At 50.8% G+C, this 25,679-nt stretch overlaps 1 protein-coding gene across 1 annotated transcript; it reads left to right on the forward strand.

Annotated features, from left to right (window-relative positions):
* Positions 1-205: 205 nt before the first annotated feature.
* Positions 206-23,988, forward strand: cdca2 (cell division cycle associated 2). The gene is given in 17 exon segments (XM_064353762.1): positions 206-433; positions 1,353-1,541; positions 2,097-2,227; positions 2,896-3,016; positions 3,416-3,600; positions 4,286-4,360; positions 4,421-4,525; positions 4,556-4,756; positions 5,935-6,037; positions 6,711-7,012; positions 9,713-9,794; positions 9,916-10,011; positions 10,379-10,491; positions 10,662-10,745; positions 20,586-20,754; positions 21,403-21,944; positions 21,947-23,988. Coding segments are annotated over 16 exon segments (3,282 nt in total). The 5' UTR covers positions 206-433; positions 1,353-1,360; the 3' UTR covers positions 22,739-23,988.
* The last annotated feature ends 1,691 nt before the right edge of the window (positions 23,989-25,679 follow it).

Raw genomic sequence — 25,679 nt, forward strand, 5'->3', positions numbered from 1 at the left:
TGATACGCAATGTCGCATTCAATTCGTCCATTTGTATGAAATGAGGTCCTTCAAAGATGGACGTTTCACCTCATGCGAGTTCTTTATTCTCGCATGACAAAAAAGTAGTACCTCAATGTATGTATATATTTATCCTCAGTTGAAAAGCCAAACAATAAAAGAGGTCTAAATTTGAACAATTTTAACATACGCCTTGTGTGTATCGTAAATGTCTGCTACGTGTTTATGTTTAATTTATGGTTTAGGTCGCGGATGGATATTTGAACCCCTTGGCACTGCATAGCAGCAACTCAAACGTGGAGCGTAGTTTGAATTTTTTGTAATGGTTTGTTGACAATTTCAATCCCTACTATAATTTTCCAAATACACATGTATTTAACTTCAGTGTAACACATAGCTTTTATTTCCGCATTTTACGATAGGCATTTTAAAGGTAAGGTTTTTGTTATGAAATGACTTGAGTTAGTTTTTCGACATTGTGGTGTGCTAAAGTTATCCAGTCAAACTGGACCTCGCACTAACGTCTGGCCAAGACGTTAGTTTTCACGTAGCTAGCTAGCAAGCTAAGTTTTCCGACTACAAATAGCCATATATCTTGCCATATACCTGTTAGCTAAATGTAGCTAGCAAGGTGTCTAGTCATTGCTAAATAGGTTTAAGGTTTTTGTAGCTAGCTGACATTAACACCAACTAAGAAATTAGTCTGCCTTTGATATTCAAATGACTGCAGGCAAGGTTAGCTGCTCTAGCTGTCCAACTGTCTTTCGACTCACAGCATACTGTTTGCTTGATAAGTTTGTTAGTCTGGCTAAATTGGATTGCGAACTGTGTAGTTACATTTCGCAAACTTTAATGAATGTAATCGTTAACGTTACTTGCTTGCACTAGCCAAGTATCAAGTTAACGTTACATGCTAACGAGAGCGTGCCTTGCACTTGCAGCTCCCAGTTTGTCGTCTTGCAGGTAGTTTATGTAGTTACCTAACGCCAACGGTAAGAAAAACGCGTTAACATTACCATACTGTAGTGGTCTTAGATAGTGGCTAATTGTCTAAATGAATGAGGAGATGCGTGTACTTTTACATGGGCCTCATGAAACGTACACGTTCTACACTAACATTAGCTGCATGCTGGTTTAGCAATGTAGCTTTGCTTACCACCTTTTTGAAGTAGCTGCCGTTGCTACCATTATAGCTACAACTAACTTCGCTCATTGTCATAGACCTGTTAATGGTGGTAAGAACGGCTAGTGTGGGCAGTTATCTAGCTATAAGATGATAAGATTGCCTTTCATTCACTACTTGGTGTCACACGTTTGGGGGTTTTGCTGATCAGATCGGCTTTGCGTTGTAGGTGGTGAGATGGCCAGCACGGAGCCGAACGTTGACATTGAACCGAAGTGGAACGCCGAAGACTGTGACGGCCCGGCTTTCGGTTCACCTCCCGCCCCTCTGTGCAATAAGCCGTTGGACTTCTCCCAGGTCACCCCCTCTCAGCTGGGGATCTCCACACAGAGCTTTGTCCCTTCGTCCCTGGGCAAAGGTGAGACCCCTGGCAGCTTTCATCAAGGTGGTAGTCTTGCCCGTCTAGATTCTAGACGTCAAAATATGCTTATAGTAATACTGCTGCTTTTCTTTTCTTCCTGTTGCGTGATTGGTTGCTTGGTCTCTGTGGTCTAAATCTATTCCTAATTAAAGGTGACGAAAGAAAATCTGCAGTAATACTGGCTTCAGGGTCCATATTTGAGTGTGCCCTTGCCTGGATAGTCCACACTGGCTGTTTGTGTTAGCGTGTTGTCATGTCTGTTAGTTTTTCTATTTATGCACAGCATTCATGTTTCTTTTGTGTGTGCTCTCATTATTTTATGCAGTGACTGAAGGAATGTTGTATTTTCCTGTGCTGTTAGTTTGTAGAATGGTGAGTGAATGGTGTGTGTGTGCCCTGTCCAGGGTGTATTCCTGCCTCTCGCCCAGTGCATGCTGGGATAGGCTCCAGCTCCCCCGGTGAACCTGACCTGAGGGTATAGATGATGGATGGATGGATGTTGTTTTATATGGTTGCCTTTAGATGTTGAGCTGCTCCCTTCCTCTCTTCCAGATAAGTCTCGTCTGACACAGCTGAAAGCGAGGCGGAGGTCCACGGTTGGAGCAAGGGGCTCTCCGGAAACCAACTCTCTGATTCGATACATAGCCCAGCAGAGACAGAAAACTCCGCCCAGCACCCCACAGGTAACACACACACACACACACACACACACAGTACTCTTTTTTTTTTTGTAGTGTTTTTATTGGATGTAGTGAATGGCATCGGACTATAGAATTGGGTTGTGTTCGCAATGACAGAAATGCATTATGCTGAAACAGTGTTTTGAACATCCAGATTTCTTCCATAGTGCTGTTACTAATTGTTACCATTTATGTACAGTGTGTGTAGTACCTATACCACCCACCTCAAAGCAAGCCAGGTCATCAGAATCTTTTGTATTAAATATGTATTCATCTCAATTACATTTTTTCAATTTTATTTATTTGCATAGCGCTTTTTAGAGAGAACTATCACAAAGACGCTTTACAGAGTAACATATTTAAGATAAACCGTCACAAAAAACCCTCTGGCCCAATGCGAGAACACACTAAAACTCCGGAATATGAATTCGCCATTTAGCCTGCATGAAGTGCCTCGTCTGCCCCACGTCGGTGCAAACCGGACTAAGACGCATCCTTGGACGAGAGCACATGCTTGTCTGAGCTCTCCAGAATCAATAACGGTGCTTACGGCAGCGAGTGCTGACAAATACCAACTGGCCGTTCCAGATAGGAGGAGAGAAAAAGCGAACGGGGAGAGGGGGATGCATTTAAACGAAAAAAATAAATAAAAATGATGCCTCTCTTCACAGCCCGTGCAAGCCAGCCCCTTGCTCTCACGCGGGTTCTCCTCTCTGAAGCAGAAGATGGCCTCCTTCCAGAACCTTCTGGAGGTGGAGGAGAATCAGGGGCCAGCAGAAGAGAGAGAAGCTGGTGAGAGCTGAGAGATTCCATCTGTCACTGAGCCCCAGGGTGAAGAGTGTTAGTTAAATTATATGTGTCCTGCCTGCAAATGGAAAAAAAGAAAAAAAAAAAAGAAGTTTAATCGAGGACCATTATGCGATGTGTACTTCTGTTTAAGTTTCTCCCTGTCAATTTTGCCACACAAAATTTAATTTGGTTAAATTACTGCTGATATTCCTGGGTAAGAAACAGTTGGTGACTGTGTTTTTCAACAAGCGGGCTTTCTTCCAAGGCTCCAGAGGGACGTTTGGGCAGCTGTTGAGTGTGTGTTTGTGTGTGTGTATGTGTGTGTGCGCGTGTGTGTGTGCGTGTGTGTGTGCGTGCGTGTGTGTGTGTGTGCGTGTGTGTGCGTGCGTGTGTCTGTTTCAGATGGGCGCACCTCTGTGGGTGGGAAGGAGAACAGGGGTCCTCAAGGAGGCCCACGCCCTGCGGCACCCCCCTCCTCCAAGAAGCGCCGAATGAGTCCCTTCCGAGAGATCGTCATGGAGACCAGAGAGGCCACGCCCTCTGCGGACATCCTCTCTCCTCTGTTCGCACCTGGCTGTCCTGAACAGGTAACAGGAAGTGCAGAAAAACCTGTGAGTTACAGGCCGCAGAAACAGAGGCTCGTATTTGGAAAGCTTTCCCCCAGGCTCGCTGGGCACTTCTCAGGAGTGTGTCATGTCCGTCCAATGAAACGCCACGGGGAAATTTGCATGTTTAATGGCTGAAGGGTTTGGGCTCCATGTGCTCAGTTGAGAACTACCTCCGGGCTTTCTTCATCTTGGCAGGATGCAGATGGAAGCTTATTTCGTGCTCGCAAATGTTTATCATTATAAAAACACATGAGTAACCTATGGAGAACTTTTTGTTCCATTTGCTTCTTAATTTTTTGGAAAATCAGCAGGTTTATTGTTTTAGTTTATATTTTTTGCCAATTGGGCAGAAATGGCAAGCCGTTGCTTGTTAGCTAACCAGCGAGTTGCCTTGCTGTTTATCTGTACTTATTCCAACAGTGTCTGAGTCCTTAGTAAATGTCTCCTGTGCATCTAGGATGGCAGCCAGGAGCTCTAATTTGCCAGCGTATGTCTAGCTCGCCATCTCTAGCTTCTTGTATTATCCTTGTGACTATTATATGAGTACACATGATGTACCATGTCCAGGATTGTGTCCACCCTCGTCTCCCCCCCGTAGTCTGCACACACAGTAGATTTGATAGAGGTGATGCAGGTGGAGGTGATGCAGGTGTGGTCTGTACAGGTGGAGGCCAGACAGGCGTGTTCTGTACAGGAGGAGCTGGGACAGGTGTGCTCTGAACAGGAGGAGGAGCTGCAGGTGGAGCAGCTACAGGTGTGCTCTGAACAGGTGGAGGAGCTGCAGGTGGAGCAGCTGCAGGTGGAGCTCAGACAGGTGTGCTCTGAACAGGTGGAGGAGCTGCAGGTGGAGCTGAGACAGGTGTGCTCTGAACAGGTGGAGGAGCTGCAGGTGGAGCAGCTGCAGGTGGAGCTCAGACAGGTGTGCTCTGAACAGGTGGAGGAGCTACAGGTAGAGGAGCTGCAGGTGGAGCTGAGACAGGTGTGCTCTGAGGAGCCCAGGTACACTGAGCTGACCAGCTGTGAGATGGAGGAGGCCGTGTGCTGCTCCCCACGTCAGTCACCCGTGCCGTGGAGCTGGGACCATGACGATGCCCCCTTCACCCCGACGCACGGCCCTCCTCCAGAGGCCAGGAGGGTAAGAGGAACCCTGCTTTTCAATCTTCATATCTTATTACTTTTTAAAGTATATTTAAAAGGGCGGGGGTTGGTTATAGGGGTTTGAGTGCCAGCTTCCCTATGGACTGTGCCACACGGTCTCTCCCCCTTTATTAATTATATATATATTTTCAATTAATGATAAACGGAGGACGGGATACATTCTGTGAAGATGTCAGTATTCAACACAAGTGTTGCTGTGCGTGTGTCACCGGTGGGAGGGAAAGCAGGGGAAAGTAAACACATTCGTGGCATGTCTCCTTCTCCTGGCAGCATGTTAAAAATGTCTGCTTATTTTCCAATATGGTGCTCTCCTCGAGTCTCCATTTAAATGTAACGCGTTCCGTCACACAGGCCTAAATGTCAGCTATAATTGAAAGTCGTTGCTGCAACGTTGGTGATTTAAAAAAAAAAAATATATAGATTTTTGTTTTTGTGCTACTGTGCCTTATGATTGCCTTTTTGGAACATTTTTGTTTAATTTCCTTCACTGCCAAATTGGGCTGTGAGCTTTGGGCTATGTTACTGAGATGCATCACTGGACAACTCTGTTGAATTTCAAAACCAAGATTTAAAAATGTATTTTATCCATCGACACTGCGGCTGTTCTTAGCTCATCTCCAGCATTTTAAAATGTCTTCAGAAGACTTAATTCTGTGTTTTTATTTATTTATTTTTCGAGATCCCTTTTTTCACCCCCTTTTTCTACAAGTTTGGAATACCCAATCGTGCTCTCTTTGTGATTTTCGCTGCAGCCTCTGTTGTCAGTTTGGGAGGGCTGTAAACAGGCGTGTGCTCTCCTCAAGCGAGTGATATCTCTGTTGTTGTTATCGCGCTGCGGTCGGCGAGGTGGGCTTATGGGGGTGGGGGGGGGGGGGTTATCCTGGCCCACTGAAACCCTCCTGTTCCTGGGCGACAGTAACTCCAGTCTCAGGGCCACACAGGGCCCTACAGGGGCCACAGTCAGCACTGGCACGGGCGCAACCGGATTCGTGAATTAGAACAGTGCTTTAGCAGGATGAGTCCCCCAACAGCCCATGATTCCTTGCTTCGGTGGCAGCAGCTACGCATGGAATCTAAGTGAACGGTTTGCAGGTTTTTTTTTTTTTTTTGTTTGTTTGGTATTTTTTATTGATTTGTTTTTTTTGCCAACCGCAGACTCCGCTCACAGAACCTCTGAGCCCCTGCATGCTGCTACATCTCGGCCCTGCGGACACGGGTTCGAACGAGTCACCGTTTCCCCTGACTGCACACCCAACAGGTGAGACTGCCGTCAGCTTAGTTTATCAGGCTTTCCAGCGCGACGCTCAGTGAAGGATCTGGAATAGCACCTGTACTGTATCAGTTCTGTTAGAATACTAGTCGTGGTGCTGCACATTGGTGGTGGTGGAGAACATGATGAAATGCAATCCGTTATTTTTATGACTCATACAAGCCTGTTACTGCACACTATGGAGCTTCTTCCTGGGGACCAAGTTCATTTAAAAGGTTGTGCATAGGGGCTGAGCATTCTTGATGTATTATGAGCAATATTTGAATAAGATCTTTCTGAGTAGCAATAAAGTGGATGGTTTTTATGTGCATTGCTGCCACTAGTAAAAATAGCCTGTGTGTACAATGCTTTCATACAGTACGGTCAGAGCTTTATAGAAACAGGGCATGGAAATGATTCAGACTCTTTTGAATGACAAATAAAGGGATCATCTAAAGGTAAAAAGAACTATATTCCTGGCAAGGTGAAATTTACAATCCTAAAAAAGAACATGAAATAAAATAATAGAAAAATAGAAAAAAGTTCAAAAGGTAAAAAAAAGAAAATGAAATTCTAAGCAAGTCTAAAATAACTTGTCTTAAAAGGATTTTTACTTTGGGAAGTGGAGGTGAATGGAATCGGAGGTGAATAGCGGGTGAATGGTCTTTGTTGATGCTTACAGAGGAGGGGCCGGACTGCGCGGCGAACTCTGCGCGGCCCACGAAGAAGCGGGTGCATTTCGGGGTGCCCCTGTCCCCCGAGTTCTTCGACAAGAGGCTGCCCCCCAGCACGCCCCTGCAGAAGGGGGGCACGCCGGCCCACCCGTCGGCCTCCGGGGGGGGCTCCGGCCTCCGCTCGCTGCTCAAGACCCCCCAGAAGTCCGCCCTCTCCCTCCCCCAGCCCGACTTCGGCAGCCCCTCCCTCTCCGGGCCCTCGTCGCCGCCCCCGTCGGATCGCCACGGCGATGAGGAGGAGCAAGGGCAGGTCGGTTTTCCTCACGTTCCTCGAAAATCCACAAGGATCCTCGAGTCCTTCAAAGATTCTGGGGAAACGGCTGAGTTTCTCTCGTCTTTTGAAGAACACATTTGCATAGAGGGAAGTGCATCCATCTTTGCTGCTGTCTCAGCAGCGTGTCACTGGCTGTCAGGTCTTTATGTATCGGTGTGCTGACGACGCTCGCTAATTGGACAGCTCCAAGCTAGCTGTCCTGCAGTGAGCTTCTGTAGCCCAGGGACGCATCAAAGCCAGATTCAGTTGAAGGGATCAGCTCAGATTTTCATTTAGTTAAAGGGATAGTTCACATTTTCAGGTTTTTTTTTTTTTTTCCCAAATGGTTATTACAGTTTTTGTGTGTAATGAGGCGTATTGTAAATGCTTTCTTTAGGTACTGTTTATTAGCCAACCTGCTGGCTGATTTGAGGGCGTTTAGGAGTTTGTGGTCTAAAGCAAAATACACTCCAAGTAACTCCAAAGCTGCTTGCACAGTGACTTTGTTTGCAGAGGCTGCACACACGAACACAACTTTATAGCCTTTTATTGACGATTATAAACCCAAAGCTGAATTATTGTGTTTGTGCTGCTGATACTTTTTTTCCTTGAGCGCAGTGGTCTGAGGTTACGACCATAAGAAATGCTTCAAAACAAAAAGCGAGTATAAAGGTAATTTACTGGAGTGCTCTCGGGCACTTCTGCACGCGCGGGCTGCTTTGGAGCCATTTCCAAGTGTATTTTCCGGCTTTAGACCATAAACCCCCTAATACCCCTAATACCAGCCATTGTAAAGCCAGCTGGTCTTCTGAAAATTCTGTGAACGCCCAAAATGTCCCCCGTGGCACACAAACATCGTCCGGGCCAGCGGAAATCGGACACTAAAACCGCAGCGGCATCAAAAAGCCCAGAGCTAAATGTCACTTTTTAAATAATCTCCCTTTTTTTTTTGTGTAGAGACTTTATTGGCGTTGTTTCATGTAATTTGAACTGCGTGGGCAGGGACACGAGCCAGAACAATGCACATAGCGAAATAATCGAAGCGTGAGGGTGATTGCACCGTTGTGTGTTCAGACGTACACTGCTGAACCACGAGTAAACATTATAATAGTGAATAATATCTGATTGAAGAAAAGCAAACTAAATTTGCTTTAGTGTTGACAATCTGCGTGGATGAGAACGGTGCGGTTATGCAACCCAATGGCGGAGTCGCGTAATGATTAGGGAGGTTGCGGGTTTGACTCACAAGCGGGGCATTGCCGTTGTCGCCTGGAGCAAGGCGCTCAAACGTAAATGTTTTTTTTTTTTTAAGTATCGGGCTGCATAAACAGGGGTAGGATCTGCAGCTGTGTGCAGTCAGAGTGCCTTTGGGAAAAGGGTGCCTAAGCTCGTGAAGCTGGCGAACGCGCCGTAAAGCCTCGGCCTAAATGAGCCCTTTTACAGGTTAACGGAGCCGAACGCCGGCCTGTCTCGCCTGCGCCCCGGCGCTTCCACGGCCTCGCGGAAAAGAAGCTCTGCCGGCGGCCTGCTCTTATTAAGTCAGGACCACGCGGCGGCGGAGAAAAGGTGATTAAAACGAGTGCGGTCCCGCGTTATTACTCAGCGCGGCGGCTGACAGTGGTCATAACCGAGCGGACGTTTGACGCGCAGGAGCTAAGTGCAGACGCTCGCTCGCGAAGAGCTGAGCGGCGCCGGCGTCTCTGACGGAAACGGCAGGTCCAGGACCCGTAATAATACTCTCTCGCTGTCGCAATAATGGCACCCCCCCCCTCCTCCCCGTTCGGCTCGCTCCGAGTCGGGGATCCAGTTCTGACTGGGGGGACAGCTGTGGCTGCTGCATTTTGGGGCGATGCCCGGTTGGCCGTGGAGTGGAGTTGGACCAGGGTGGGGGGGGGGGTCATTTAGCGCACCCCCTCATTTCATTGTGGAGTTGAGTCAGAGTTGAGTCTATTCATCAGTATTGTGCCTGCAGTCTGTCTGTCTGTCTGTCTCACTGACTGACTGACTGAAATGCTGTGCTGTTGTCTAAAAATGGCTATTGTTGCGCAAATGACCTTAAAAATATGGCCGACTGTTTCGAATGTGAGGGGGGGTTGGGAGTGTGGGGTGCTGTCTAGCGACTTCTGTTTTTTAAACATTGAGCTATTTAAACACACCACCTGTTATTTGTGTTTTACGTACCAATCGTCTGCTTATGCAAAGCTCGTATAATATTGAACCCCGTGCATATGCAATCAAAGCTGTTTTTTTCTCTCCGTTTGCTTGTTTTTACACATAGCAGGGATGGCGGGGTTCATAAGGTTCTGGTGTTGGGGGGGGAGGGGGGGGGGTTCAGATTTAATTGCTCGGAAAATAATGGGCCCCATCCAAAAATTACCAAGAAGGAGGTCAGCCTTTTAAAAATAGCGACAGCGCCCGTAAAATGCGGACCAGATGGCGAGGCTGACATCGGCGGGCCCGCGGAGGATTGATAATGATTGCGATCGCAGAAGCGCCGCTCCGCCAGGCGGCAGACGGCGCGCGAGCGCCGCCGCTAACGCTCTCGTACCTCGGGGGTCAAAGGTCGAGACGCGTCGCATCAGACAGAACGGCAAACGCTTCCTGAGCCGCTCTGAGCTCCCCGCAGGAGCCCGAATGGCGGAGAGAGCGACGCGGTGGAGCGTGTTTTAAACGCGCCCGTCTCCTGTGTGCCCTCAGCTCGCCGCTCCTGCTCCTGACTCCGTGGAGGAAGAGGAGGAGGAGGAAGAGGCCTCGGGTTCGCGCTCGCGCGAGGACGCCGGTGAGCTTGGCCGTCCCGCCCGTTGGTTGGGTGTTTTTGTGGGAGACAGGGTGTTGGTGTGGAAGCGGGGCAGCTGTGAGCTCACCTCAGAGGCCCCCTGTGTCCCTGTCTCGCCCCGCAGCCTGCAGCCCAGATGTGGCCCCGGTCCGGCGCCAAGCTCGCTCACCCAACGCCACCCCCGTCCCGCCACCCACGCCCTCTGGAGAGGCGGAGACAGGTGCTGCTCCCTCCCTCCCTCCCTCACCTGCTCCCTCACTCCGTCTCCTTCCTTTCTCTGTCTCTGTCCCAAACTTCCCTTTTCTAGTCCTCAGTTCTGCTCTCTCTCTCCCTCTGTGGCCTGTCTGTACGGGTTATTGGTGGTCAAATGCATTTCAGTACAGCCCAATTCAGGAACTGAACTTGGTTTAATTGAATAAGTCTCATAGAAACTTCCAATTCTTTGTTGCTATTCATGGTTATGAGATGAATTAATTTCCTGAATTGTCCAAATTGGAGTGAAATTGATCCTCCCAGCCCTAACGTGACATGGCTGCTTTGGTGAAGCCTCGGAGCGAATCGGTAAAGAGGAGATTTGTCTGCCGTAGGAGAAGAGCCGAAGACAGAGCTCGCGCCCGGTCCTAGCCCCGCCCCCAGCCCCGCCCCCGGGCCGCCCGTCAGCGCAGCCCGCCCGGGTCGGCCTCGCGGCAGGAAGAGGAAGGTGAGGGGGGGGGGGGTCCCGCCGTGCTGCCCTGCGGGGGGGGAGGGGCGAGGTGTGGGGGGGTCTTCATTTACTATGCGCCCTGTTTGCAGGCCTCGGTGTAGGTCAGAGCTATGAATGTTTGATCGGCGCTCTCACCCCCCTCCCCTCCCCCCCCCGCCCCCCCGCAGCAGGCGGAGCAAACGGACGCCGCGGCCGGGAGGAGGCCGAGCCGCAGCGCCGCTGTCGCCGCCTCCGGCAAGATGAAGACGAAGGTCAGTGTTTCCGTGACTCCCGTTACCGCCCGGCTGATGTTGGGACCAGCTCACCATGGCAACCATCTCTCAGCATTTCAGGGCAGGATGGTAGAGCGTTCGGGGGCTGAATTTAGTGCATGGAGTGCGTAAGCGTTCCCCTGTCTTTCTCGCCCGGCAGGGCCGCGGGGGCGGGGCCAGCTGTGCTGTTCCTTTGAGGTGTGGCGCCGTTGTCGGCGTGCTGAAGTGCGCCGTGATCGCCCTCCTCGCCGCGCTTGCCGTCGCCCGGTTTCCAGCGGCGTTAATTAGAGCCCGGCCGGCGGCAGATCCTCTCCGCGCGATAGCGGCGCTCGCGTGAGGCCAAGCCCGGGTTAGACGCGCCCTTTAATTGCTTCTGATCTGCGCCATTAAGCAAGAATGCAAAGTAACCACGCTGTCGACAATGTGTTACGCTTGCAACCCTGTACAGTTCTTGGCTTGTAATTTGCAATGGGGGGGGCAAACGAAACCCCCGTTGCTAACCGCAGCCTTCTGTCGCTAAGGGAAACGGAACACTGGAGGAGCGTACCGAACAATATGCTGTTGTAGTATCAACTGTAAATTCCCCTACAAGTATTCCGCCATGAACACCATTAGAAATATCAGTGCAATATCAAATGAGATTGTGTAGCACACTTTATTCTGATTGGTGACTGACTACAATTTAAATTGCTTGCAAAGTGCCTCAGGTAACAGTGTTATTGGTTCGGATGACATGAGTGGCGACGCGTTGCTAGCAACGAAAGTTTCGACAAGAAGGCGGGCGGCCGTGTTTTTCCAGACTCAACGTCTTGAGTGTAGATTTCTTCAGTCGGGCTCCTCCGTACTTCTCCCTTTTTATGAAGTCTCCCAGGCTGCTGCGGTGACATGATTTCTCAGCGATGTTTTTTATTAAAATCCTTTCTTTTAATATTTTATGGTGAAACAAAGCGAAAGCCGGCTTTGCGGGGTCTCAAATTGACATTTCGCAGGGATGAGGAGTTTCTTTTGTGCATTATAACGAGCAGCGGGGATGTCAGCGTGCGCCGGGCGCAGCCAGCTCCGATATGGATCATTTTTAAAAAGCCTATTAACCGACAGACGACATCGCCGCGGCAACACCCGTCGGGCCTTTCCACCGCCGCCCGCCGGCCAGCGGCCCGGCTCCTCCTGGTAATTCCACTTCCTGTGACGAGGCGTTTCATTCGTACGTCTGAAGTCCGTGCTCTCTCCGTTCATCGCTAAATGAGAGAGCCAGTATGCTCTCTTACAGATGTGTTTCAAAAATGGGGGTTATTTTGGGGGGTAAAAGGATATTATTAATTATCGGGGGATTTTGTGTAAACACCAGCCGCTGGGAAGTGAGGCAGGCTAGCTGGTGCTCTTTATGATCTGACTTCGCATTCTTTTTTACTTTTTTCTTACTTTATATATCTCATTCAGTCCCATTAACTTGGATGACTGTAGTCTCGGTCAATCATTGCTCGTTGGCAAACATGCTGTAATTGTCCCTCCTCTCCATCTCCCTCTCGCCCTCTCTCCACAGTGAGCATTCATATTGCAAGCTCTCTAGTAGCTCCTCTGCACCTGTTACATTAAAATTTAATGCAGCCCTTTCACTGGGTTGAGCTCTCAATTGTTTGGATTTTGCCGAATATAAACTAAGATTAACATGCCTATATAAAGCCCCGTTGAACGGATTGTGCTTGGCCAGGTCCTTGGGTGAAGTGCATATCCGAGTGCTGTATTATTTAGTAGTTTTAGAGAGTTTTGTGCAAACTTATGAACGGCTGTTTTTTTCAGTTACCAAGAATCCGATCTACTTATCTTTTCCACGAATCAAATCTGGTCAACTGTCTCTTCAGTCTGTTCAGTTTTCCCAGTACATTTGTCTTCAGTGAGAGTTATGTGTAATTCTGCATTTGTATTGGACTTGTTAAGTAGGCCTGCTGTTGTCATGCGAACCTATTGGGAGGGAAAAATTGACATTGACAATTTAATGTGGAACATCTTCAGTTTTATGCCCACCATTCTGGCTTTTATGCCGCTTCCTAAAGAGGATCCACTGCATTTGGTCCCTGAGAAATGAACAATCCCGCTGAGCAGCTCTGAGAAACGCTGCGAAGGTCGATTTTTTTCAAGAGGTGCTTTTTGTCCAGTCTCGAAAGGGGAAGTGGAACTGCTGACGATCGGCAGCAAGGCACAAACCCGCGCTCCCAAAATCGAATCGTCGTTCCGGCATGTTTTGAAGGGGGAGGGGAAAACAACAGACCTCCAAACTGTGCATTTTGTTGCATTCTGTTTTTGGATTTGACGTCTGAATTGTGCAGCTCCGTGTGGATGGGAAAAGAAAACTCAACGCAGTCTTGCTGGAGTCTCAGATATGTGGCCTGTGTCCTAATTTTGCTGGTCCAAGCCCCATTTCCCATTTGAGACCATCAGGAAACATAGCTTTTACCCCCAGACTGAAGTGCCCTGTGTAGGTGCTATGAATGCACTATGTATGTGCTATGAATGCACTCTGTATGTGCTATGAATGCATTCTGTATGTGCTATGAATGCACTATATAGGTGCTATGCATGCACTATGTAGGTGCTATGCATGCACTATGTAGGTGCTATGCATGCGCTATGAAGCCGCTATGCATGCGCTATGAAGCCGCTATGCATGCGCTATGAAGCCGCTCTGTAGCCACTGTGTAACCAGCGCACTGAAACCCAGGACAGCCGAGGCGATGGCGCAGGAGACGTCATCGCGTAGCCGTGGGGCGCAGACGATCTTGGGGGGGCGTCTCTGCGTCTGTTTTTGTTTTTGCCAGCAGTTTTTTTTTTTCCCCCCTGTCGTCTCGCTCACGCATCCCCATGGTCTCGGGAGGCCCCGACCAAACGCGTCTCTCCTCGGAAAGGAAACGCCTCCTCCCCCCCCCCCCCCCCGTCTCCTCATCACGCACGCCGCCGTACCTCACAGGGAACCTCCGAGCGAAGACGTTAAAAAAAGAAGGCGCGCGAGCTTTTTTTGGGGAGTTGATCCGAGCGAGGGGGGGATAAATGTCACAGCGGATGGATCCATTGTCTGATTGAATCACTATCTCTGGCATAATTTAGCCCGGTTTGCCACACTGTGTACATGCACTGTGTGGAGTTGTCGCTTGCGACTAGACACAGTTTTTCCTGTCATAGTTAATGAATATTATACTCGCGGCTTGGAGGTGGCAGATTACACGCTAAGGATTAAAGGTCACTTGCACCTTGGAGCATGGCATTGTGGGGGATGGAAGGTGTGAAGTCACGCAGCTAACAGCTCATTGTTAAGAGATGTCTTACGGCTAGGCTTTTTCCAGCTGTCACTTATTTCGGCAATTTTATAATGAAGAGTCTTTGTAATAAAATGTTCATAATGAATTCCATCGAAGGGGTGTTTTGCACGACCACCGCAAGGGACCGATTCCTTTGTTTCGTTTGCAAACGGACTCAGGGACCGATTCCTTTGTTTCGTTTTGCAAACGGGCTCGGGGACCGATTCCTTTGTTTCGTTTTGCAAACGGACTCAGGGACCGATTCCTTTGTTTCGTTTGCAAACGGACTCAGGGACCGATTCCTTTGTTTCGTTTTGCAAACGGACTCAGGGACCGATTCCTTTGTTTCGTTTTGCAAACGGACTCAGGGACCGATTCCTTTGTTTCGTTTGCAAACGGACTCAGGGACCGATTCCTTTGTTTCGTTTTGCAAACGGGCCCGGGGACCGATTCCTTTATTTCGCTTTGCAAACGGGCCTCGTTCGCGAACCAGCTCAACCCCGGTCGCGGATGATTTGTTTCAAATTTTATCTCGAGCCGGAGACTTACTCCAAACCAAGAGTCACCGGAGTGCCACTAAATCTCACAGCGAGCCGCGGCTTGCAAATTAGCGCGCTATTCATTTAGCCTGTTTATACTCCTCCCTCTGACGGATGGGGGGTTAGGAATGAGCCGCTGGCAGCACCAGCACGGCGCTGGAGAAAGGGCTCCCACAGTCCAGAGCTATCGCTGAGCCTTTTTTACCAGGTACCTGAGGGTTTTGCAATGACAGCGTCATGTGAAATGCACAGCCTGGTCTGTTCAAATATCCCAGCCGCCTATAAATCCTGACGGTATATTTTCTTGCCTGTTGCCATTTTGGAGGTGGAGAGGTTGAAGGGTGGGAGGATTTTGGGGAGGGGGAGGGGGGGGGGGGTGTAACGGACTTTGTGGAAGACCCTTCACACCGCTGCTGCGGTTGCTCTCCTCTCTCTTACGGGAACTGGAACAGTGAAGATGTGCTGGGACCTGTGGACCGGCTTTGTGTTCTCTTACAGGGCTTCAACTCGCATGCTGGCGTAATGCTAGATGATGACGATGAAGGCAAGGAGCAGGGCGGGGCGGGGCGGGGCGGGGGGGCGGTGTGAAGGAGAGGCTGTGCTCTCCTCTGTCGAGCGGCGTCTGTGGAGCCTGCGCCGTAAAGCTCGGTAAAGCCCGCGGTCACCGTTCGTACCCGAGACTGACAACGCAAGCGAGCCCTAAATCTCGTCCCGCTCGCGTCCAAAACCCCCCCACATTGCGAAATGTAACGATGTCGCCATAACGGTCGAATTGCGAAATAATCATCCTGAATTCCCGAAATCTGGCGAAGGGCGCCAGCTCGTTTTCCCGAGCGTGCACAAACTGAGGCTGAATGAAACTGCGGGTGATCTGCACTGTCCTTGCTCTTACCCTTGGTCGCCTGTGTTTTTTTTTTTCCCTGGGACTGAAGTGTAGGCCTACATCTCGTAATTTGAGTGACCTAGCTCCTTTGCAAAATGGCCGACTGCCAGCATTCAGATCACTGTAGGCCAAGGTCCTCTTGCGTAATATTAAAGGTGAATTGTTTTTATTTGGGAACCCGTTTGTTATTTTGGTAATGGAGGACTGGAGGAGCACCATAGTTTGCTAAACAAAAAACTGCAACAGGTGTTTGGCCGTGGTGAACATTCCTGTTGCAAGCCATCTTGATCTAATCCTCAATATTCATTCTAAAGTAATTATTGTAAGAATCCTTGTTAATGGAACTGGAAAAAGTAAATATGGCAGCAAGAAAATATGAACATTCGTTGTGCAAAAAAACAAACAAAAAAAAACTCTTTCCCCTGCTGTTTTGTGTAATTTACGAAGCGAACGGTAACTTCTGGAAGATGGTAGTTTATTCTTTTTGTGGGTAAACGGCAATTAAGTTTACAGCCCTGGCCGAGTGCGTCCATTGTTGCCGTGCCGTTCGAAGACCTCTGTCGCCCCCTTGTGGCGACGATTAGGACGCAGCGCTCCGCGGTCGAGTCGGCAGGAAGGGAACGGTGCATCCGCGAGCCTTCGGATGGCGCCGCAGCCAACCCGGGACGGGCTCTCGACAGCTGCCCTCCCGGAGGCGAGCCCAGCAGACGCGCCGGGCTGGTGGTGAATGCTAATGCTGCACTCCCATTCGCAGAGGCCTCGTGCCGACGATCGCTGCCGCCGCCGCCGCTCGCTTTATTGCACCGCCGAGGAGAAGCGCTCTCCCCATGATTCCCGAATTTAAATGACGGATGCTCCCCCGGCTGCTTCCACGGCTCTTCAGCCGCTTCCACACGGATGCCGTTTATTTTGTTTTTATATTACACCCCCTGTTCCCTCCCTCCCCCTCCCAGTTTGGAAACGCCGGGCGGTTTTGGTAGCTCCCTGCCGTCGCGGCAGCGGCCCGTGTCGTTTCGCTCGCTCTCCCAACGCCGGCTGCCAGCGCTGTTCTCGCCCCGCGCGAGGGGGAGGGGGGTGGCGGTGGAGTACTGCAGGCACCTAGGCGACTGCTTCTGCCGACCTCAACTGCGCCTCCTGACCTCGACCGTGCCAGCTTGACCTCCATCACACCCTCCGGCCTCTCCCAGGCTACTGCTCCTCCAACCGAATCCCTCCCTCCTTGGAGGATGCAGCAGCAGCAGCAGCAGCAGCGGTGCTGCAGTCAGCAGTTAACCGGCCTGCTGTCAGCCGGCCAGGGCTGGACACCAGACCCGCTAGCCGAGCCGCGGCGGGCCGTAAAAAAACCCCGGTCCCCCCAGCAGGACTCTCCGCCGCACCGCACCGGATATAACAAAACTATTTATAACCGTAAAGCTTTTATAGAGCGCTGCTCGGGCCAGGCCTTCCAAGGGCTTTAAAGAGACAACGCGCAGTTACTAAAACGCCTCTGCAGGCCTGCTGGGAGAGAGGTGCATCGTGGGCCGGCGTTTCCACCAGCCGGGGGGGAGGTTAAGCCCTAAAAACGTGGGTCCCCCTTAATGACGAGGAGCGCGCACTGCCACGCCCAGGGGGTGCTTCACAGTCCCTTTAGACAGAATCTGGGCTGTGCCACTGCTTTTAAGGAACATAGGCTGAAATGTAAAATGATTGCCTCCACGGTTTCCTTCTGTTCCGTGGAGCTGCTAAAATATGGAGAAGTGATCTAGGGGCAGCTGTGGCTAAACTGCAGACAGGTGGTGCGCTTCTGTGGAGACCCGTTGCAGTGGCTTTTTTTGTGTGTTTTTCTTAATTCGTTAAATTTTTTTACGGTTGATGAAAAGGGAAAATAATTGGATTTATAAAGCGGGTTATTTCAGTCCTGGATTGGCTGAGACCACGTTCTACGGAGATTGTAAATCCAGTGCAGTAACCGTGAATCAAGCAGCCTGTTCGTAAACAGTGTCATTCCATGCATAATCGTTGGTTACAAATAAAAATAAATAGCATTGTGTGGTCAGTTTATTGTTCCTGTGTGTTGGTACCGTTTTATAAAAGCGATACGGCACCCAAGACCGTGCTGTATCGCGAATACAGTCACAGCTACAGGGGGATACGTCACTCCCCTTTGTGTCCTGCCTGACAGCACCTCTGTACCCGTGCCTGTATTCACCATACGGCATGGCCTTGGTTGCAGTTAAGCATGTCATTTTTCAGTGGGAGTCCTGCAGATCTGCCGCTTGCTGGATGAAAGAAATGAATTAAACCTGTTAGGTTTCAGGTCACAAATATGTGATTAGAACATTCTTAACTGAACATTCTAATGCTGACGCAACAATCGCTACTGATAACTGAAAGAACACGGACTGTGAATTTTAAAAAACATTTTATGAAATCCTACTCTTCGGAGGGTTAAAGATAAAGTCAGATTTATTTGGTTCTTTGTATGGAATAATTTTTTTACTGCACTGGGCTTTTAAAGAAGGTATCGTCATTGCATAATGGGTGCTGTATGCATTTCATGAAGCATGTTATATGCATTTCATTAAGCATGTTATATGCCTTGCGTAAAGCATGTTATGTGAGTTTAACAACTTTGGGCGTTAGTATTATTACATCCTACAAACGTCTGGCAGTGCACTTATGAGTGATCCATCTATGCAGGCTAAGGTTTCATTACAGTCCATATAAGACGTTATGGTTCTTATGTTTTGTATTATCCAGTTTTGTCGAGCTAATGCGAGTCGAATTGCCAGGTAATTTTTATTTTTTTAACTTCCGTGCTATTAAATAAATCGTACAGCCGAACGAGTACCTCGGGTTATTGCACAAAACGTTTGATATTCAAATGGGTTTTCATTACATTATTAATTTAGCGCCTTTCACCTCCCGTTTAATTACGACGCACGGCTTCCAGGCTGCCTGCATGGTTTGGCCAATTTCACACCCCTGTGACCAAGGGCACTTAGAGGCTTTTCACCACACGCCAGTTTAAAAAGAGGAAAATGAATAAATAAATAAAAATAACATCAAGCGCAAATGAGCTTGCACAGGAAGCCCAGCTCCTGAGAGTGCCAGCGCATTAGCAACAGGCTCCTCTTCCCCCCTGAGATTAATTTTTTACTCCTCTTATTCTCTCTTTCCTTTTTTTAAACCGGAGAAGCGCTTCAGTGGTATCCTTGAGAAATAAGACGGGGCATTAGCGGGGAGGTTCGCTGCTCTGGGAATCTGCAGATGGCTGCCGTAAGTTTGCTAATGCGAAGCAGGCCTCGGAGACGCCGGGGGGGGGCGGGACTCGGGATTTAATGGGACTTTGCGCCTCCGCGGCGCGCCGAAGGGGAACGGCGGCGTCTCTCCTGGCGGGACGGCGTTCCCCGCTTCGGCAGCTGGCTGCGGCAGGGTGTGCCTGTCACACGCTTCGGCTCGGCAGCCGAAACCCGACTGCGAAGGACATGGGAGCGCGGCGTGCTGACGCTTTGTGGTTCTGTTTCACTGCCCGGTTCAGACCAAAGATCGGCGATTTGAGACTCTGCAACCAGCGCCTTTTTGCAGCGTTGTGGAACGTCCCACCTGCGATTAGACTAGTTTAATCGCCTGCGACAGCAAGCGATCGGACCTTCTGAGACGGGTAGCTAACACTGCTGCAGCACCTCTCTGCTGCATCCTGAAACGCTTCTGTCACATCGTGAATCTCTGGTCTGAACTGGGCTTTGAAGGACAGACGGCTGACGGTCTGACAGTACAGAAGGTGCGGTGGCTGGGAATCGAACCCCCGCCCGCACGGGGGGATTCGTGTGGAGGTTCAGAGTCTCCCAAGCACTCTGTATTCTAATGCATCAGAAGCGCTTAATGTGTGCAGTAGCACGTAGCCGTTCTGTTATGGCGAAGAATGTTTTCCAGAGAGCGAGTAGTGGAAATGTAGATTTGTGATGTTCTGTGACACTGGATAGCGATCAGTTGCTAATGTTTTTTTCAGCTACGCACATACGCACGCACACATACCTCAGTACTGATACACACGCGCACACACACACACACACACACACACACACACACACACACACACACACACACACACACACACACAGTCACCGCACTGGAACACCATGCGTGTTCCTGAGCAGTGGTTCGCAGCAGTAGGAGGAATAGAGTAATTCACAGAGTGAGATGTGCACACATCAGCTGTCTCTGTCTCCTCCTGGACTCTGCCATACTGCTGCAGGTGGCAGTCTTTTTCACCCCATACTACAACACTGGGCTCTGTCTGACGTGTGATTGGCTGGCTGACGGCCAATAAGAGCTGTGTGAGTGGAGCTGTGAAAGGGTTGACTGGCGTATCTGAGGCACATAGCTGCAGGGTGTATATTATAGTTTATTTTCAGTGTGTGCCTGTGTGTGTGAATCAGTACTGAGGTGTGTGTGTATTTCAGTACTTAGGTGTGTGTGTATATATCAGTGCTGAGGTGTGTGTGTGTGTATACACATTGGTACTGAGGTGTTTGTGTGTGTGTGTATATATATATATCGGTACTGAGGTATGTGTGTATATATCAGTAACTGATGTATGTCTGTATGTGTGTGTGTGTATCTGTATTTTTCAGTGCTGATGTATGTGTGTATCTGTATATATCAGTGCTGATGTGTGTGTGTGTGTGTGTGTGTATATATCAGTGCTGATGTATGTATGTGTGTGTGTGCATCTGTATATATCAGTGCTGATGTATGTGTGTATCTGTATATATCAGTGCTGGTGTGTGTGTGTGTGTGTGTGTGTGTGTGTGTGTGTATATATCAGTGCTGATGTATGTGTGTGTGTGCATCTGTATATATCAGTGCTGATGTATGTGTGTATCTGTATATATCAGTGCTGGTGTGTGTGTGTGTGTGTGTGTGTGTGTGTATATATCAGTGCTGATGTATGTGTATATGTGTATATATCAGTGCTGATGTATGTGTGTGTGTGTGTATAACGGTGCTGATGTGTGTGTGTGTATATATATCAGTGCTGATGTGTGTGTGTATGTATGTGTGTGTGTGTGTGTGTGTGTGTGTGTGTGTGTGTGTGTGTGTGTGTGTGTGTATCGGTGCTGATGTGTGTGTGTTGCTGCAGGGCTCTGCAGGTAAGCGGGGCTGGGGCAGTAAGGCAGTGGACCGCTCTCTGTATGGGAAGAGAGACTACGCCTCCAAGAACCCGGTGCTGAGCCCCATCACTGAGAGCCTGCCCTGCGCCAGCCGCTCCCCCACCCCCCTGCGCCACGGAGCTGCAGAGCAGCTGCCAGGTACCGCCCCCTACGGGCCCGTCCTCTCACTGCGGTACACACTGACGCTACCGCTAATACTGCAGCTATTGCTCCAGTACACACCAGTACACACCGACCCTACCACTCATACTGCCACTCTGTAACTCCAATACACACAGTACTGCTCGCGCTGCAGCTATTGCTCCAATACACACCAACACTACCGCACATGCGGCTACTGTGTTACACCAACATACATTGACACATCCACAAACACACACCGACACAACCACACGCACCAGTGCACACCGACACAGCCACACACACCAGTGCACACCGACACAACCACACACACCAGTGCACACCGACACAGCCACACGCACCAGTGCACACCGACACAGCCACACGCACCAGTGCACACCGACACAGCCACACGCACCAGTGCACACCGACACAGCCACACGCACCAGTGCACACCGACACAGCCACACACACCAGTGCACACCGACACAACCACACACACACACCAGTGCACACTGACACAGCCACACACACCAGTGCACACCGACACAACCACACACACACACCAGTGCACACTGACACAGCCACACGCACTGGCTCACTGGCTCTCTCGTACAGTCAGTGGGACTCACAGGTGTTTAACTGCAGCATGTTCATCTTCCGCAGAGGACTGCAGAGAGACTCGCAATCCCAGAATTCCCCTGGCGCAGACGGGCCCCAGCGTCCCCGCGGCTGACCTGGTCACGGCCGCGGGCCTTTGGCGCAGCCGTTTCGGGGTCCCCGCCTGGAACCAAGCACCAAACGATCGCCCTGACGACCACGAGGCCTCAAACGATCGCCCTGACGACCACGAGGCCTCAAACGATCGCCCTGACGACCACGAGGCCTCAGACGATCGCCCTGGCGACCACGAGGCCTCAGACGATCGCCCTGACGACCAGAGGCCTCAAACGATCGCCTTGACGACCACGAGGCCTCAAACGATCGCCCTGACGACCGCGAGGCCTCAAACGATCGCCTTGACGACCACGAGGCCTCAAACGATCGCCCTGGCAACCACGAGGCCTCAAACGATCGCCCTGGCAACCACAAGGCCGAAGAGGACGCTGGATGCTCGGCGGACGACCCCTCAGACCGCGCAGCTGAAGCAGCGAGCACTGCGAGCATGCTGTCACAGGAGCGGCCGGGACGTCGGCTGGGCAGGCCCCGGGGGGGCAGGGGGGGCAGGGGGAAGGGCAGGAGGGAGCCCGTGCTCAGCCACCGAAACGGCCACGACCAAACCGTCCCCGCGGTGGAGCCGGAGCTGCCCGTCTGCAGTCCCGCTGGGCACGACCGTTTCCCGGGTGACCGTCAGGAGAGCGACGGCGACGGTCTGAAGGTGGAGGAAGAGCGCCACGGCGACGAGCACGGAGCGGGCGACAGCGTCACCTCCGAGCCGGACGCCGGGGGCGGAGCTCCGGAGCCCGTCAGCGGCTGGGGTCGGAGGTCAAACGGGAGCCGGCGCAGCGGGGCTAAGGGCAGGCCCAAGGGCCGCAGGAGCTCCCTCTACCGGCCCCCGCCCCTCACAGAAGAGGACGAGGAGGCGCAGAGCCCCCAGACGCTCCCCCTCCCAGGAGGGGAGCAAAGTGAGGGAGAGGGAGCGGTGAGAGGAGGCGAGGGCGGGGAGATCTCCGACACAGCGACGGAGAGAAAGGGGGAGGAGGGGAGTGGGGAAACGGGCGGGGACGGAATTGGGCCGCCCGCACTCCCGCCCTGGCAGCAGGCGGAGTTCTGCATCGAGGACGTCCTGCAGGCCCCGCCCAGGGGGGGCCGGCGCTCCGTGAGGCGGAGCCTGAGGAACCAGAGCCTGCAGGACCCCTCGGCCACCGGGTTGGCCTGGGTGCCCAGCTCCTCCCCCACCGACCGCAGACCCGCGCGGAGGCGGACCCGGGGACGCCGTAGCTCCGCCCACGCCCCGCCCACTCTCCCCGAGGACGCCTCCCCCCCCGAGGCACGCTGTTAAAAACTAAAGCTACAGCGGCTCGTTTTTTTAAAAGACCACAGTTCTGCTCTCTGGTAAATAAATGTCAAGCGAACAAAAAAAACCCCACTTGACTGTTGCAGTTTTTCAGCACGAGTGCCACGGCAACGGACGCTCGGTGGCGGGAGGGAGTTTGTCGCGCGGACTGTGAGTCAGAGCTGAAGTGATGTATAACAGTCTCTGGCAGAGTGTGCTTGTTTCGCTTCCATGAAATCGGATCTGCGTGGGGAGGGGGGTTGTTGGGGGGGGGGACTGCTTTGTTTTGTCCAAAAGGCACTTGAAACAGCTGCCGTGATTTAGCAGTTAGCAGAGGCTCAGTAGCCCTTATTGCAAGTGCACGGGTTGGCTAACGTGGGCGTAGTGAATGACATAAGCCTATCAAATGGTTTTAAATGAGCATTAAACGATTTGGCTTATCAGCGACTGAAAAAATGCAGCCGGTTTTCAATCCTCTCACGAACAGCGCTAGCAGACAGATGCGTTTGATTAACCTGCTTCAGTGGTAAATAATGTTTTTGGGGAAATCATTTGAGTCATAAAATGTTATTCTATCCAGAAGGCTTGTCCCTGTCTAGTGAAGTCTCTTAGGCACTACTGAAGTTCTCTCTCTAGTGTACACAGTCCCCGCCCACCCCCCCGCCCTCCCCAAAAGTTATTTGAGGCCATGACTGGAGACCTCTCAGTTGTTGCTTGCCAGGACTGAAAAATGAGAGTTGACCACGCTGCTGGACGTGGGAGCGCTGAACTCAGACGTGTGTGGACCAGGTGAGGACTGTTCAGGCCAGTAGGTTCACCTTTCAGTTCAGATTTTACATTTTCTCTGCTCTAAAATGTTTGGTTTTATTTTGTCAGCGGTCTTTGTTTAGGTTTTGATCACGGCCATCCCCAAGAGCACAATCGTGGTGGTGTGTCTCCATCTGGTGGAGACGGTGAGATTGCATGGGCTGCATCAAAATCTCCCTGTGATTTTCTGTTTTTTTTTTTTTGTCTCCCCCTTGAGGTGACATTGTTCCCCTCTTCCCCAGTTGAAAGTTTTGTTTTTATTGGTTTTTTTGTTTGTTAGCTTTTTTTAAATTATGAAATGTTCTGAAGCCATTTTCATTTCCACACTGAACTGCTGGCTGTAGTTGGTTGGGTGGGTTAATTTATGTATATCAGCGTTACTTGACATTTTAATTGGAATGTGTCCTACGTACAAATACATCATCGTCTCTTTCTATCTAACTTTAAAAGTGCGTCCTGGTTTTCTTTTGTTGTGGCTGTGCTTCTCCGTGGTGAGTTTTTGTCATTGTGAGTCGTATTGCAGTATCTTCTCACAAGTGTGAGTGTTTTCACTGTGTGTGTGTGTCAGGGTGTGAACCCCCTCCTTTCCCCCCCGCCACCTCCCCAACAGACGGGCACAGCGAAGACGGCTTAGCTCAAGAACAATAGGGTCCTTTGACCAAGACGACGCCCCCAAGACATGTGGCCTCCTGTCACCGTGGCAACCCCCCATGGAATAGAAGGCTAGCTGACAGCTGGAGGGAGAAGAGTTTTTGTGTGTGTGTGTGTGCGTGCGTGTGTATGTGTGTGTGTGTGTGTGTGTGTGTAAAGGCCGGGGTCCAGTTCTTTCTGTTGTGGTTCTCTGTGTCACTGGCTGCCCCCCCCCCCCCGTCTGCATCACACGCATCGTCCCGCACACTCCCCAGCTGTCCCCGAGTCTGTTAATCTGACACACCACACGGTCCCCAAGATCTACGGACATGGACATGGGGGCAGCAGAACTACGCTCGATTTCGTCTACAGGGCCAGCAGGAGACTCACACACCTGCAAACTAATGTACCACAGACCTATTTTTATTCTATTAAAAAAAAAAAAATTTATTTATTTTTTTTTAAAACCTCTGAATGTGCACAAGATGAAGTTCTGACGCTGGGAGGCCACGGATATTTTAAAAAATGTCATTTAAAAACAGAAAATGTATCTGCCTTCAAACGCAGGGATTCCCTTTCAGAGAAACTTGGTGGAACTTGTCTCGCGGAATATTAAATGAGGTGTAGATCTGCTGTTTAAAAAAAAATAATAATAAAAATTTATTAACTTCAAAGTGAGTCTTTTTTGGTGTGTTTGGTAGAGTTCTTGGCCAGGGAGGTGAAACTTGCAGCCGTACATTTTGAAATGGACCTCGCAGTCAGGGCTCGGGGGGGGCCCCCCCACGGTCCCTGCTCGCACTTCCTGTCGCTCCCCAGGGGCCAATCAGGGTGACCTTTTCCCATTTCTCCTGCCCTCTGACATCACCACACATACTGTAACGCCTAAAGAGAAAGTGTGTTGGAGGCGGAGCTACGTTTATTTCTCTCATATGATCCCGGCCAGGCTCACCCTTGACTGATGATTGTGACCATGGACCTGGGGTGGAGGTTGGTATCTATTATTGCAGAATTGGGGGGGGACATTATTTAATTGAGGGGGGGGGGGGGGCTCCTTTCCAATATTTTACCATCTTCTCTTGGCCCCTATCCGGTGACATGGCGCCGGAACCTTCCCCATTTTGCCCCCTTATATGTCCAGTCCTGACCGTGGCAGCTCAGAACTGCGCTCGATCGCTGCGGTCCGTGCCGAGCGGCCCGCAGTCGTGCCCGCTGTGGGGATGCGTGATATGGCCCGAGCGTCACACAGCTGGTGGGTGAAGCGCTCCGCCTCGTCCACAGGCTGTTTCTATTTTTTCATAGGTGGTGGGTGGTGGGGGTGGGGGGGGTGGTTGAGCAGCCTTATCTATTATTAATATGTAAGGCAGCGTCATTCTGCCTCCGCACAGCATGCGTGTGACGAGCGGGTGGTGGTGGTGGGGGGGGGCGGGTGGGTGTAAAGAGGCCAGGGCGATGGTTCCAACCGGGGTGGGGGGTGAGGGGGGGTGATAATTGTGCTGATGTGTTCCTATGT

The sequence above is a fragment of the Anguilla rostrata genome, chromosome 10, assembly GCF_018555375.3.
Source record: "Anguilla rostrata isolate EN2019 chromosome 10, ASM1855537v3, whole genome shotgun sequence".
In the NCBI taxonomy this organism is placed as follows: domain Eukaryota; kingdom Metazoa; phylum Chordata; class Actinopteri; order Anguilliformes; family Anguillidae; genus Anguilla; species Anguilla rostrata.